Raw genomic sequence first — 13840 nt, 5'->3', positions numbered from 1 at the left:
AATGTTCCTGTGAAAACCTTCTTAGAATCGGTTATCCACTACATCTCAAACATCTTGCATCGTCAACAAAACCCTTTGTTACATCTGGCATCTGTTTTCGGACTCCACTCATTTCCTTTTCGAATGCAGCAAGCAGTACCTCCACTTTAGCTTTCACTTTCTCTCTTCTTGGTCCCACGGAGAGGCTTCTTCTCTCGGGAAGCCCATCCATAATAGACTTGACTTGTCAACATTATTTCTTTTGGCTTTTTTGGAACAACCGAAATGACAAAGTTTTGCAACCACTCTGACATCGTCTCCTCACTCCTGAGGAAAATCCTGTTTACTGCTAATGATTTCTTTGAGAGCTCTGTGTGGAATTTAGATGACTGCCTAGAGGAACAACAGGTAAGTTTTGGTTTCTACTTGACTTTTGATGGCTCATTTGTGCTGTTGATGTTGCTGCAGGGACTGGTTACTGCATCCAAAGCCCCACCACTTCAGTCCCACTCTGGTTTGGTGGAGATCCCTGCAAAGCATCTAATGGCTGAAGCTGTGGCATTGCTCGAAGGGCTCGAGCCTGCTGATCCCGCCATCTTTCTCACTTATGGATTGGAATTGGCAAAATCACTACACATCTAGTAAAACTCACAGAATGATTATCCAGGATCATATGCACCATCGAACCAAGAGTTTAATCGTCCAAGGAACTGTACACAAAAGGAGATGAAGAGTGGAGGAAGGAACAAAGAACAAAAAACAAAAAACAAAAAAAAAGGTTGCCTAGGGCAGCTTCATCTGGTAATTTGATGTGTGACTTTCTAGGTTTTTTCTGCCTCTCCATCTGACTTCCTCACCTTCTACCGTGTCCATACTTAGTGCCACTTATCTCAATCTCTAGTTGTCCTTTGCCGCTCAAATGTGTGTAGAATCCTACTGCTCCGTGATCATAGCAAAGGTAACATTCATGACATCGTAGATGGTAGTTTCAGATCTTCATATCGAGCTTTTGAATAATGTTTATTGAGTCTGTTTAGTTCAGTTGTTTATTGATTTTGTATAATTCAGTTAGATTCATGTTGAGATTTATTTAATATTTATTTATTATTAGAGTCCAAGTCCTAGTATAATAATGATGTAACCGTTTTTTATGAGAGATAATAAAATATTATTATTTTATCTTTTGATAAATCCTAGGAGGTCGATCCCTTCGAAATGATCAAGGAGGTCAATCCCCTCGAAGTGATCATTCCTTTTTCTCCCTTTTCTTCCATGATAAAACCCTAGGATCTTATCAGGTACGTATCGATCCGTCAGCTGACTAGTATACGGTTGTCCATTATGAATTTTGTCATGGCTGATGATGTCTATTCTCTGTGATATTCTTTTTTTTTTTTTTTTTTTTGTCCCGACAAACTGAAGGTGGTGTAAGTGTCCCACCTACCTCGTTCTTCCAATGTTACCTGCCATCAGTTAGCTTCCTATGACAGATTCCCTTCTTCTCCTTCTCTGCTCCTCTTTGTTCCACAGTGATCTGATTTAAGACAAAGTTTTCCTTTTGTTCGAAAAACACACAGAAGATAACCCCAGTTCGTCAAATAAATCACGATGTACAATGTGTATCTACAATGATAATAGGATTGTACAAAATAAATATGTTCGAAGATGCATAATAGGCCATATTGCTCAGCTGCATTATAGTTATAAAGATTCTTTGACAGCAATAAAAATGGTGGAGTTTTTTAAGATACCATGATGGTCCCTCCTACAGTCAAGCTTAGCAGGAGAGACAAAACCTAAAAAGGGTTTCTTCAAAGGTTGTTCGGGAGCATTTGTCTGCATAAGCAGAGAAGAGCAGTGCAGAGCAGGTGCCTGCATTTGGCTGCCAGCTTCTGTTTGACTGTTACGAGAACAAACCTTCCTCCTTCCCTCAGCTCTGCAGTCTTGGCTCCTGTCCGTGGAAATGGAAACCATAGGGAATACTGCGTAGGAGGAATCCGCACGAATCTCACAAATCCAATTCCCGCAGGGAGTCAACCATTTCATTTCATTGCTTTCCCAGCTAGGAAGCCAGAGTCACTGAATCCACCGGCCTAGCAGAGCTAGCGTTCATCCCCCCACCCCATCTCCTTCCTTCTGACACTACGCCAGAAATAGAAAGCCAAGGTAACTTTTGCACAAGACCATTCCATAAGTCCATCCATTGATAAGGAAATGAAGATATGCCAAACACATAAAGCTAAACGAAACCTGCCATTTGATTCATTACGATCAACTCATCCGTCCACCCTGCCGTGTATATATGTCGAGACTTCTTATCTCTCTCTTGCCTTGCGCTCGATTCACGTCTTGCTGGGAGACGAAAAGAGGGAAGCGAACAAGAACACAAAAGAATGAAGGCCATCCGGGTTCTCCTCCTTTGTCTTCTCGGGTTGCTAACTGCAACGGGCGTTGTTGCGGGCTACCAGTTGCGGAAGAGGCCCGGCGGGTCCGGCACCGTCAAGAGCGGTGTGGCTCCCTCGGGCGCTCCTCTCCTCGTGAATCTCACGCTCATTCCATCTGCTGCTGCCAAAGGAGCTGGTAATTCATCATTTCTAGTTTGCTACCTCCTCCCCCCATCTCCGACAAATTTGTCCCCATGTTGTGCTTCCGTGCATTATTCTTGTGTTCCGACAAATTCATGATGTGTGCAGTCTGTTTGGATGGCACTGTTCCTGGCTACCATCTACATCCAGGTTTTGGATCAGGTGCAGATAGTTGGCTAGTGAACTTGGAGGTGAGAAAACTCAAATATGAAATTGTTTATCTTTAATTGATGCTGTCATTTGACTTTTGGATGGATTGTATTATTTATTTGGAGAGAACAACGATCGTCATGAAATTAATGGAACGTAGAATGCAACACTTTGTGAACAACGTAGGGAGGAGGCTGGTGCAACAATGCCGCCACATGCAGATTCTCCAAGAACACCATGCGTGGCTCCTCAAATTACATGGAGAAACAGATACAGTTTTTTGGGATATCTAGCAACAAGCCGGAAGAAAACCCTGGTAGAATTAATGGATTCTTTTCTTTTCTGTGTCTCTCTCTCTGCCAAACCATCTGTTTGCTCAAAGTTCGCTTGATGGTTTTGATATGTCACAGACTTCTACAACTGGAACAGAGTTATTGTTCGTTATTGCGATGGTGCATCGTTCACTGGTGAGGGTTACGATGCGGTGAGTAAGATTACTTGAGATGTGTTGGTCTCTTCTTCTCGTGCCAAAAATAGCTCCTTCGTGTACTACTGATCAGCAACTAAATGACAGAAAAATAACCTTTATTTCCGAGGTCAACGGATCTGGTCAGTTGTCATGGAAGACCTCATGTCAAAAGGAATGCGTTCGGCCAAACAGGTATTCCTTCTTCTTCTTCTTCTTCTTCTTCTTCTTCTTCTTCTTCTTCTTCTTCTTCTCTGGAATTCCATCGACCACTCATGTAATGCCTACTGCAGGCCCTGCTTTCTGGTTGCTCCGCTGGGGGTTTGTCATCCATACTCCACTGCGACGAGTTCCGAGCATTGTTTCCACAAAGCACCAAAGTCAAGTGCCTATCTGATGGTGGCTTTTTCCTTGATGCGTAAGACATGCTTCCTCCTGTATTTGCATGCGTGCAAGCTCTGCCTGACATCCATCATTTTGTTTGCTAAAATGCCTGTGTGTTGATTGACTGACTGTGTAATACTCGTCTCTTTATGAATTCAGCGTCGATGTTGGTGGTGGACGTTCCCTACGATCCTTCTACGAGGGAGTCGTGAATCTGCATGTAAGCTACTCGATCTGGCTGTACTCGAATAATTTGTATAAATCACGAGCTTTATTAGCCACTTAATAATTCTGACGTCTTCCTTGTTTTGCCTGTGCAAAACTCCCGTCGATGTAAAGGGAGTGGCGAACAGCTTGCCCAAGTCTTGTACTTCTCGGATGGATGCAACCTCGGTAGGCTTTCTTCCCCGGTGAGATGGATCTACAAGAGTGGACGAGTTGGTGATGATTTGTTTCTTTCTTGAAATTTGTTGCAGTGCTTCTTCCCGCAGAACATAGTGCCTGATATCACGACTCCGACTTTTCTTTTGAATGCGGCGTATGATGTATGGCAGGTGTGTTATATGTTTCGGCTTTAAAAGTTGTGTCGTTCTTAGACACGGATGGATAGTATAAATGAGTCAGTCGGACATTAAGGTTGAACTAGTAATGATAGTAGAATCATCTTTGTACGACATACTATTTGTCATTACTAGATCCGATGTGATCATTGTCTCATTAATGATATTGAACCTGAACTATTTGAGTTATAATGCTTAAGATCAAATTAAATGATATTAGACTCATCAACATCATCATCATCTCCACCTTGGAAATAAATTGGGTAAGAAAAACTCCTCATTCCTTGTTTTTGTTATTCTTAGATTGAGAAAAGCTTAGCCCCCGGCAAGGCTGATCCTGCGGGATCTTGGAACGGATGCAAGCTCAACCACACGAAATGTGACTCGAAGCAAATCCAGTTTCTGCAAGGTGCACATACCACTTTGATTGATGTTTGATGAGAATTATCATCATTAAGACTATTCTTCTGTCAATAGGATTCAGGAACGAAATGATTAATGCTTTACGAGGATTCTCTACGTCCAGCAAAAATGGACTGTTTATTAATTCATGTTTCGCCCACTGTCAATCGTACAATCAAGATACATGGTACGCAGATGATTCTCCAACCATCGGAAAGAAGGTGTGTGTTGTTTCTATCTCATTTATCTATCTATTTCTATTTCTATTTCTATTTCTATTTCTATTTCTATTTCAAATTGACTATCTTCGACATCGAGAAAACATTTTATACAAGACCTATGCTTCACCATCAGTCTATTTTGTCTTTGCAATTACCTACATATTTGGCATCATGATGATTCCAACCAACCTCATCCCATTAAATTTTTCTTCGATATAAATCCATCCTGAGATCATGGGATGGAATCCCATCTCGTCAACTTACCAATGCAAAACACGTATAATTATTTGAGAATGATGAAATTTTTACAACCTCTATAGTATTATTATTGTATTAGCATAGAAGACTCTCTCACACCCATCTAATCGCTTTCCTGTGCAGAGAATTGCAACATCGGTCGGCGACTGGTACTTCGAGCGATCCCAAGAAAAGGCAATCGACTGCGCATACCCCTGCGACAAAACTTGCCACCATCTCATTTAACGCAAGGCGAATGTGATTGATTATCTTGTGGGGTCAGAAACACCAATCATTTGATTTGTTCTCTCACGTAGACCTTTAGAATAACAAAGCAGCAAATACAAGTCCGCTAACCACAATAGATAACACAACACTCCTTGTGCACATTTCACCAATTATTTATAACAACAGGAAACAATAATTCCTGAGTTATTATATCTGTCGTACTATGTTTACAGAGATTTACTAGACCTACTGGTTATTGTTGTGGTGCAAATATTCACCGACAAAAATCAAAAATCTTATTGCTTTTAGAAAATTTCCGAAGCTAAAAAAATGTCATGAATGTTGAATCAGATAAGCAGATTTATCGTACTATAAAATCTCACACCTATGAAACAGCTTCGGAGAATTTTAATCTATATGGGAACAACAGGCAACAGTCAGAAGAACTATATAGCAAAATCTGTCAGAAACCTGGTCTTCAGTTCCAACAGGAAGTCAAAACAACTATCATCATCAAAATATTCCTGGGAACTGGAGTCATTATGTTTCAAGGTATCCGATGTAGCAACTTGAATGACCATGGAGACCCCGTGGAATCAGAAAGAATCATCTAAAGCCTCGTATTGTTGACAACGTTGACGATTTAGCTAGGTTCCGGGGGTACCAGTTTCAGGCTTCTCATCCACTCACAAAAACTGTAATCATCAAAATGGAGGAAACTGCTTTTTAGCCTTGTCCGTTGTTCTGGAGTAAGTGTGCGTAGTTGCGGGAATCTTGCCTCCTGGTTCAGCAAAGCATGCACTGTGGTTACTAAACAAACCATCATAAACTAATCCTGATCGATAACATTGCACCTCGAACCAAATGATAATAGTAATATATTTCAACTATGTATTGTATTTCTTCTGTAATGGAGCCTTCTTGAAAAATTGAACCCATACCTGCTCATAAGGAGGATCCTTGTGTGCTGGAATCAAGCGAGAAACAAAATAACGAGCCTGAGAGCTCCCCTCCTGTGTCAGACCAAGCATATCAGAAATATAAATCACTTGTATCTGAAAAATAAATAAATAAACTTGCTGGAAATTTTAAAAGAACCAAAATCAATTCAGCATCTACATAAAATATAACTTATCATCATGTCATGTGATAATATTTTCATTTGTAAATATAGATCGGAGCATGTTCAATAAAATAAATGGCAACAAGTAATAGTCCATTTAATCATATTGAAAGCTCTCATAAATGAGATAATGGGAAAAGACGAAGAGCATTTGGGTAGGCGAAACAGTTTCATGAAGTAATAACACTAAACTGATAAACATGTGGAGAAAACAGACTTTGAATGCAAGGATCCGAGGAGCTGGAAAACGGTGTTCAGTCAGCTCCTCTGCCAATGTTCTGCATGCTGCTAAGGCAGCTGCACTTTTTCCTTCTTGAGCTGCAAGCTCAGCACCCTGAAAATGATAAATATTCAATCACTTACTGAGGCAGAAAGCACTGTAATCTTCAAAGCAACATGCAAACCAATATTTTTTGCAAAACAGTAAAAAGTAAATTAGCACATACATAAGAATGCAAATAGACTAGCTTGAAAGGTGCACATTTAGAAGCTTGAAATGTGCATTTGTATTAATAGAAAAGAAGGAAGTGAGAAAAAGAAATCAACAAAATAACATGTCAAGAGATGTTGACAATTATAAGCACTTATGGCCACCGAGTGGATTACGAAGGCATCAAAATGTGAACTTAGAAGCAAAACTTTTCTCTTCTTTTCAGGATTACAGACTCAGCAGCAAGTAAGAAGTTGTTGACAACAATTTGATATTCATACTTCATAGGATGATTATGTCACAAAATATTGGAAAAAACAAGGGTCATAGCTGAAATAATATATGCATACTGCAACATGTACAAATTTAGTTGAAAACAAAGTGTTGAAAAAGAGCAGGGTAATGCAATGATGGACTACTATGTGATCTCTCTGATAGGTGACCACATAGTGTGAGAATACAGGATAGAAAGAATTATAAAAAATTAACGGTAAAATACTTTGTAGAATCAGATGTTTAGAAAGAACTAGGGGACACTAACAGTAAAATTACTTGTTAGAATCACATGTTTACTGTGGAACAAGTCTCTCTTAATTGTTAGCAAGGTTATAAAGAGACACTGCAAAATTTCACTTTTGTTCTTATTTCAAACCAACAGAGCCACAAGGCCTTTTTTACCAGTGGAAAAATTTGACTAGACAAGAACTCATTGTTGTTGCAGAAACTTAAAATTCTGGCAAGTGTTTAAAATCAACAGGGATCCTTGTCAGAACCAATCTGACAAATATATGATTGTCATTATCTGTTTAAAATTCAAGGGAACAAAAGAATTACTATTAAAGCAGAAGGGAGGCAATGTGTTTCACAGAGTAGTTAGAAGATCTGGGAGGATAATTGTCAGAAGCAAAGGAAAAGATTCACCAAGGCAAACCACCATGGAATGATGATCAGAATGTCAGGTGGCTCAAGCAGGCACTGTAAACATGAACAAAATCAAGATGAGTGTGAAAGAAAGCTTCAATAACTACAATCTGAGATCCTCTTCATGTTTCGTCCATGACATTTGTTTTTACAATCATGACATGGTAGCTAGGATCGGCCTGGTTTTCCCCAAAACTACAATCTGAGAATATCATTCAAAACAGAAGATAACCGCCAGTTCTACAAACAGTTTCTAACTGCTTCAAATATTGCTAATGTTCAAAGTGAATCTATAATCATCTTGCTTCAATGATAATATGATTGCATAAAACATCTTCAAAGATGCATGTCATTGCACAGACTAATAGATGTGACTCCAACAACATCACATTTAGGCAACAAAAGAGTGGAGATTCACACTACAAAATGCAATTATGCTTTATTACACTGACCACAAGGAGTATCTTAGATCTTATTTGGATGCAAAGATCCAGTCTAAAGCTACGTAAAAATTTAGACGACATCTAATCTTATAACACATTCTGGATATATCAATAGATAGACGAGTAACATAGGCCATGTAATATGATTAACACACATTGAGGAAGATATAAAATATAACTAGCTTCCTGTCTTATATCAACGAACGCCTGAAATATTGATTATGACAATAATCAAATGGTCAAATTAATGCAGCATTAGACTAGCAATTGGCGTGGAAAGCTAATTTTCAACTCAAAAAATATATCAAACAGGTTCAACAACAGAACAAATTAACAAATCTTAGACTCTTGAAATCAGATTTAACTTAAGCTTGAAAGACCCTTGGCTCAAACAAACTCCATAAGGTACAGTGATGCCTGAGTGTAATATATTTATATATGCAACACATACATATATGTGTACACAATGACAGTCGTATATGATTCTAGATTTTTTTGGTCTCAAAGACTACAATTAGAAGAAAATAATGGAGATGAGAAAACATTCCTAGATAAAGGAAAAAAGAAAATTAGAACCTTGTATGTACTTATCTTTCCCTATTTGACTGCTTGAGTGGCTTAACTACAAGCAAAAGCTCACATGATTAAGATCAGCATGAAAATCAGACAAGTCAGATAATAATATGTCTTTCCATTATTTATAATATTGAAATCATCAGAAATTGATCAGGATCAACTCAAACTGCCCAGAATAGACCTGACAAGGGGCATAATCAGCAGTCAGCCAGGATTTACCATGACCGATTACTCCAACCAATTTCTGATCAATTTGAACAAAGTTCCATGTCCAGCAAATCCAAGAAAATCAGGGTTTTCAAACAAGTCTCATGGATCATGCAAACTCTGATTTGAGCACGAATTAATCTTGAATAGCTCAATATGCAGATTAGAATTTCAACTTAAATTAATCAAGTTGATCAAAAACAAAGATACCCTTTTCAATTAACTTAAGTTAATCAACTTAAGTTGAATGCTTAATTTGCATGATTAAGATAGAGATGAAGGCAAGGGCCTTTTGAAACATTTGAATGGAGGTAACACTGAAAGTTACACTGCATCGACCTATATTAGTGCTTCAGAGATTAGGCTCATTCACAAAACCACGGAAAGATTCTTGGAGATTCCCCTTAAGAGATCACCAATGTCAAGAATGCTGGAATGGGGATCAGGAGAGAGCAAAAAAATTAATCATGTTATAGATGATCCATCAAAAGTCAACATGTCTCTCTTTGAAAAAGGGGTGAAAGAGTTTCACGTCAACCGATTATGGAATTAAAACTACAGAAAATATCTAAAAAATGTAGATAACAATTATACCTTTTAGATATTTTCACATAAAGAAACACAAACAATGTCAAAAATAAAAAAATGGTAAATAATAAAACACGATGCAGCAAAGATTTAGAAAGTTCAAACAGATATTTATGATTCTCAATAAGTACAATTTAGCTTATCTAGCATAGCAAAGATGGTGCTGAAGGTGACTTACCAACCATATGAATATCTCTGTTCCATGGTCAAGCACCACGGCCACATTCGACTGCATGGCAAGGTCATATGCTGGTAGCTCCTCAAAAGTACCTCCTTCTCGATGCATTAGACAACGTGGGGCCAACATCCGAAGAGACAAATCAAATGATGCATTCAGAAACAAATTTCTTAAGACAGATCTTTCATCCTCATGACCAACAATATTTCCTAATAGTGGTCCCCTTCTCAGATGAAATAAGCTTTCAGGCAGAGTTGATAACTCCTGAGGAAACCGATAAAGCCTAGATTTGGGTAGTTGAGAACCATACTTTACAGCGATGTCCTTAACTCTCTCATCTACTGTAAGTCTCATATCTATAGCATCAGAAAAAGTTTTTGCATGCAAGAGAGTCCTCTTAGCAATAAGAACTGCAGCAGCATTTTCCTGTATGCTCCGGAGATACATGGACACACTATCCACGGTAGGTAACCTCACAGTAATCACTCTAGAAATGTCTGTGTGATAAATATTCGAATAACGAACTGCAAACTGGAAATAAACATAGTCATTCTTAATATCACCTTTAGTTTCCATAGACAGCGCAAAGCTCTGTGTTTCTTCAACGCTATGCATCTGAATGCAAAAAGATGAGTCTCTTTTAAATGTTTCATGAGAATCAACTGCTGCCTCTTCTCCTGGCCCAATAACTTGAGTCACAAGAATATCATCAGAACAGCGAATCTCAAACAAACCGTGCGAACCAGCTGCCCTGGAAGATGCTCTTTGCAAATTAACACCAAATGCCTCTCCAAAGTCATCATGAAGTATCAGCACGCCACCAGAGCTTTTTGCTAGAGGCTGCAGAATGGGAATTCTCACTGGACAAGTTCCAGCACAAAGAATATCCACCGTAGTGTTATGCCGAAGTGCCTCTTGACCAAGATGATCCATCCATTTCATAGCTGTCTTCTCCATGTATGCATAATTCGGATGAGAAAATGAATGTGGAACCGATCCAGGTCCATAAGTATTGGGACCACCAGAACACACCAAGACTCTGCAGTTGCCTCCTGATCTTTTGATAATTCCACGTGTCCTATCAGCAGATGGTCCTCGAATTATTGCTAGAGCAACCTCCACTGCTGTACCAAGGCATCGGTCTCGAGATGCTTCAGGCAAGTTGAGTTTGTATGGTCTTAGAGATGAAAATATCGTGTGCACCACAGGAAGTGAAGCATGTACAGGCGACAAATAGATGCCAGTGCCATATAACAGAGCTTTTAGAGATTCTTGGCTGGGTGACTTGTCACCTGGCAGTACATCAGCCGATGCCACTGATCCCTCTGAAAAATCAAATACTGACACGCTTCGTCCATATGTAATGATACCAAGTCTCATAGTAGGGGGAAGAGAATCCGCAAAAGCATGCAAAGAACCTTGCAGATGCTGGAGGTGTGCTTCATCCAAGCATTCATCAATGACAAGAAATATAGGTGCAGTAATTCTTGTGTCAGAAACTGGAACAAACCCTGGCCTATTTCCATTCTGAACATAGTCAATAGCTGAGGAAGAGAGCTCAGGCCAGTGCCGAAGGTCTTCCTTACTGGGAGCTATATATTCCCCATTACTGCTGTTCAAATTCTTACAAATTACACATTGCCACTGTCCGGATCCAACCAAAATTTCACAGTAAAGGTTTGAATAAGCTCCACAAGTTTGGCACCGGTGAGGTTCATGGTGTACAACCTCAGGACCAGGTGCAATTTCTCTTCCAGGGGAGACCAAAGCTCCAAATCCCAAGCTTGGCACATTTGCTAGTTTTTTACGTTTCAACACCTGTAACGCAAATCAATGCTTGCAGTATAAGAAGTTACCCAACACTGCATGAGATATGAAGGATCTTTAAGCTGATGGAAGATGGGATTTTCAAAGTAGTTTTGCAAAGTGTTATGATGAGCAAACCAATACAACTTCCAACAGCATTAACTTAAGAAATAATGCATAGGATTAAGCACAAAGTTGAAGAGATGTGAAAGAAAAATCAGGTTATGACTGAAATGAATTATTCTAGCAAGACAGTTTGATTCATAATATCACAAGAAAGAGAAAACAAGAAATAGTACCTTGTGAGCAGAAAAAAGCACATACGGGGACTCAAGCGTAGACTCATCAACATCAGCAGAGTGATGCAGTGGCAGCTCACTGGATCCGTTAGAATAAGGAGGTGAAGAAGAGGTGGGCAAAGATGAGCCCCATGAGAAAGCTACTGGCTGAGGAGTTGCCGGTGATGCTTGGAAAGGCACAGCTGCAGGCCGCAAGGGCGAGGAGAAGATAGGTGGGCCAGGAGGAGTGCTGAACTGAGGAACTGGACTACTGGTATGATGAACTCCTTCACCTGATGACAGCGAGCCAGGCGTCCGTGACGATGACAGAGGCAGCCGGTCTTGCTGGGGTATCTGAGGCGAAAATCTTGCTGATAATGGGGAGGAGAACGCAGGGGGTGTAGGCCGCCGCTCAGGGCGAGGTGTCGGGGTGTTAGGAGAAGCAACCGCTGCAGAGGAGCCGGGAGGAGGAGGTGGCCGTGTTGGAGTATCCATTTGTGCTCAACCCACTCACTTCCTTGATAGATTACCAGAGTACAATCGTAATTCTATCTGTCAACAGGAAGGAAGGAAACGATTACATCTGATGAACAAAACGTATATGACTGATTCCCAAAGGGCTTTCAGAACTCCCTCCTCCGAAGAAGAAACAAACAAACGCATTCCTAGCCCAATTCCTGAACGTGGACGACAAATCTATCGATCTGAAACCTCAAAATGTCGCATCCTACTTATTTACGAGGAGAAATAAGGCAACCCAAAGGAACTAAGATATCAGTATAGGAGCAAGAAGGGAAAAGGAAGGGGAAAACAAGATACGGATTTGAAGAAAGGAATTGCTGCCTCCCGACGATTGGTCGACCGCTGATCGTGCTTGCATCGAGAGAATGAAAAGGGAATCAAGAAATTGGACTCGGTCCATAATATATTAAGATACGGAATGAGATCGATGTGGTGGTTTGAGCACTCTAGGGTTTCGGAGATGGATGGATCGGCAATCGAATCGAATCAAATCGAATCGGAGTTAAGAAAGAAGAGTAGATTTGTGGAGATCGCGTGCGTGCGTACCTCGTAATCGACGATCTGTAAGATGGGGGCGGTGGAGGAGAACTACGAACCGGAGAGAGACGGTAGTATTTTTCTACCGCCACCCCCCGTCCCTCTCCTTCGACTGAGAGGATGGAGTTCCTCTCTAGAATCAGGAATCTAGGCGGATGGATTTATTGATTCATCTCCGCTGCTGCTGCTCCTCCTCCTCCGCTGCCGCCGCATTTATCTCCCCGTGCTCTCTCGCTCGACATGACAACGGGGGAATCCTCGTCGCTTCAGCGGAAAGAACGGTAGGAAGCAAGCAGGAGAGAAGAAGAGATGCAAGCGTTACTTAGGTCAGGCCTACCTCAACGCGCTGTCCTGACGATGCTACCTCTCTTGTCTGTTTCACGGGTAAGCTCGAGCACGACAACAGATTTGGTTTCTCAACCTCACGTGTCAACTTGATCTCCGTTAAAAGATTATGACGGCTTCACATAAAAGGCCAAATTGCAGGTGATTTTATTTTATTTATTTTTCTAAAAACTTTACCAACATTTAAAGACTAATTTTTTATGTTCCATCCCCCAAAAAAAAAACCTCTAACAATACAACAACAATGATACAAAATTTATATTTCTATTTAACCATTTATATTTTTTTATTATATATTTTTTACACATATTTATATGATTTTCTATTATCTTAAAATCTATTGAGGGTACATTGGATTATTCATGAATAAGAATATATATTTTTATTTATCTTTCCTAATAACTTTAGAATCTAAATCAATATTTTCATATCAAAAATACAAACTTCAGTGAGACATCCAATACAAACAAACTAAATTATTGATACTTCAGTGAAATATACAACACAAGCAAAGAAAATTTGGAGAATATCCTAACCAACTTTAAGATTGTCAATGGACATATTATTTTCTAGTTCATTTCCTAATTAGTAGTAGTAGTAGTAGTAGTAGTAGTAGGAAGAAATTTGAATGGACGGACGAAATCTTGTTTAATGTGAACATATATATTTCATAT

General features: G+C 39.7%; 2 protein-coding genes across 2 annotated transcripts; one reads left to right on the top strand and one right to left on the bottom strand.

Moving 5' to 3' along the window:
- Positions 1 to 2359: 2359 nt before the first annotated feature.
- On the top strand, positions 2360 to 5230 carry LOC103988591 (pectin acetylesterase 12-like). Its single transcript, XM_018827909.2, has 12 exons — positions 2360 to 2559; positions 2673 to 2755; positions 2901 to 3030; positions 3125 to 3198; positions 3289 to 3375; positions 3474 to 3598; positions 3724 to 3784; positions 3904 to 3957; positions 4041 to 4118; positions 4428 to 4533; positions 4602 to 4747; positions 5129 to 5230. Exons 1-12 carry the CDS (start codon positions 2373 to 2375, stop codon positions 5228 to 5230), a joined length of 1233 nt encoding a protein of 410 aa, XP_018683454.2. The 5' UTR covers positions 2360 to 2372.
- Positions 5231 to 5485: 255 nt separating this feature from the next.
- LOC135676566 (protein transport protein SEC23 A-like) lies at positions 5486 to 13173 on the bottom strand. Its single transcript, XM_065187893.1, has 6 exons — positions 12831 to 13173; positions 11784 to 12314; positions 9679 to 11496; positions 6553 to 6669; positions 6154 to 6225; positions 5486 to 5993 (listed from the first exon to the last, which is right to left on the bottom strand). The coding sequence occupies exons 2-6, from the start codon at positions 12255 to 12257 to the stop codon at positions 5856 to 5858; spliced, it is 2619 nt and encodes an 872-aa protein (XP_065043965.1). The 5' UTR covers positions 12258 to 12314; positions 12831 to 13173; the 3' UTR covers positions 5486 to 5855.
- Between the last annotated feature and the right edge of the window lie 667 nt (positions 13174 to 13840).

The sequence above is a fragment of the Musa acuminata genome, chromosome BXJ1-6 (assembly GCF_036884655.1).
Source record: "Musa acuminata AAA Group cultivar baxijiao chromosome BXJ1-6, Cavendish_Baxijiao_AAA, whole genome shotgun sequence".
In the NCBI taxonomy this organism is placed as follows: Eukaryota; Viridiplantae; Streptophyta; class Magnoliopsida; order Zingiberales; family Musaceae; genus Musa; species Musa acuminata.
The sequence above is the reverse complement of the archived record's forward strand: the minus strand, read 5'-3'. Positions and strand labels throughout refer to the sequence as shown.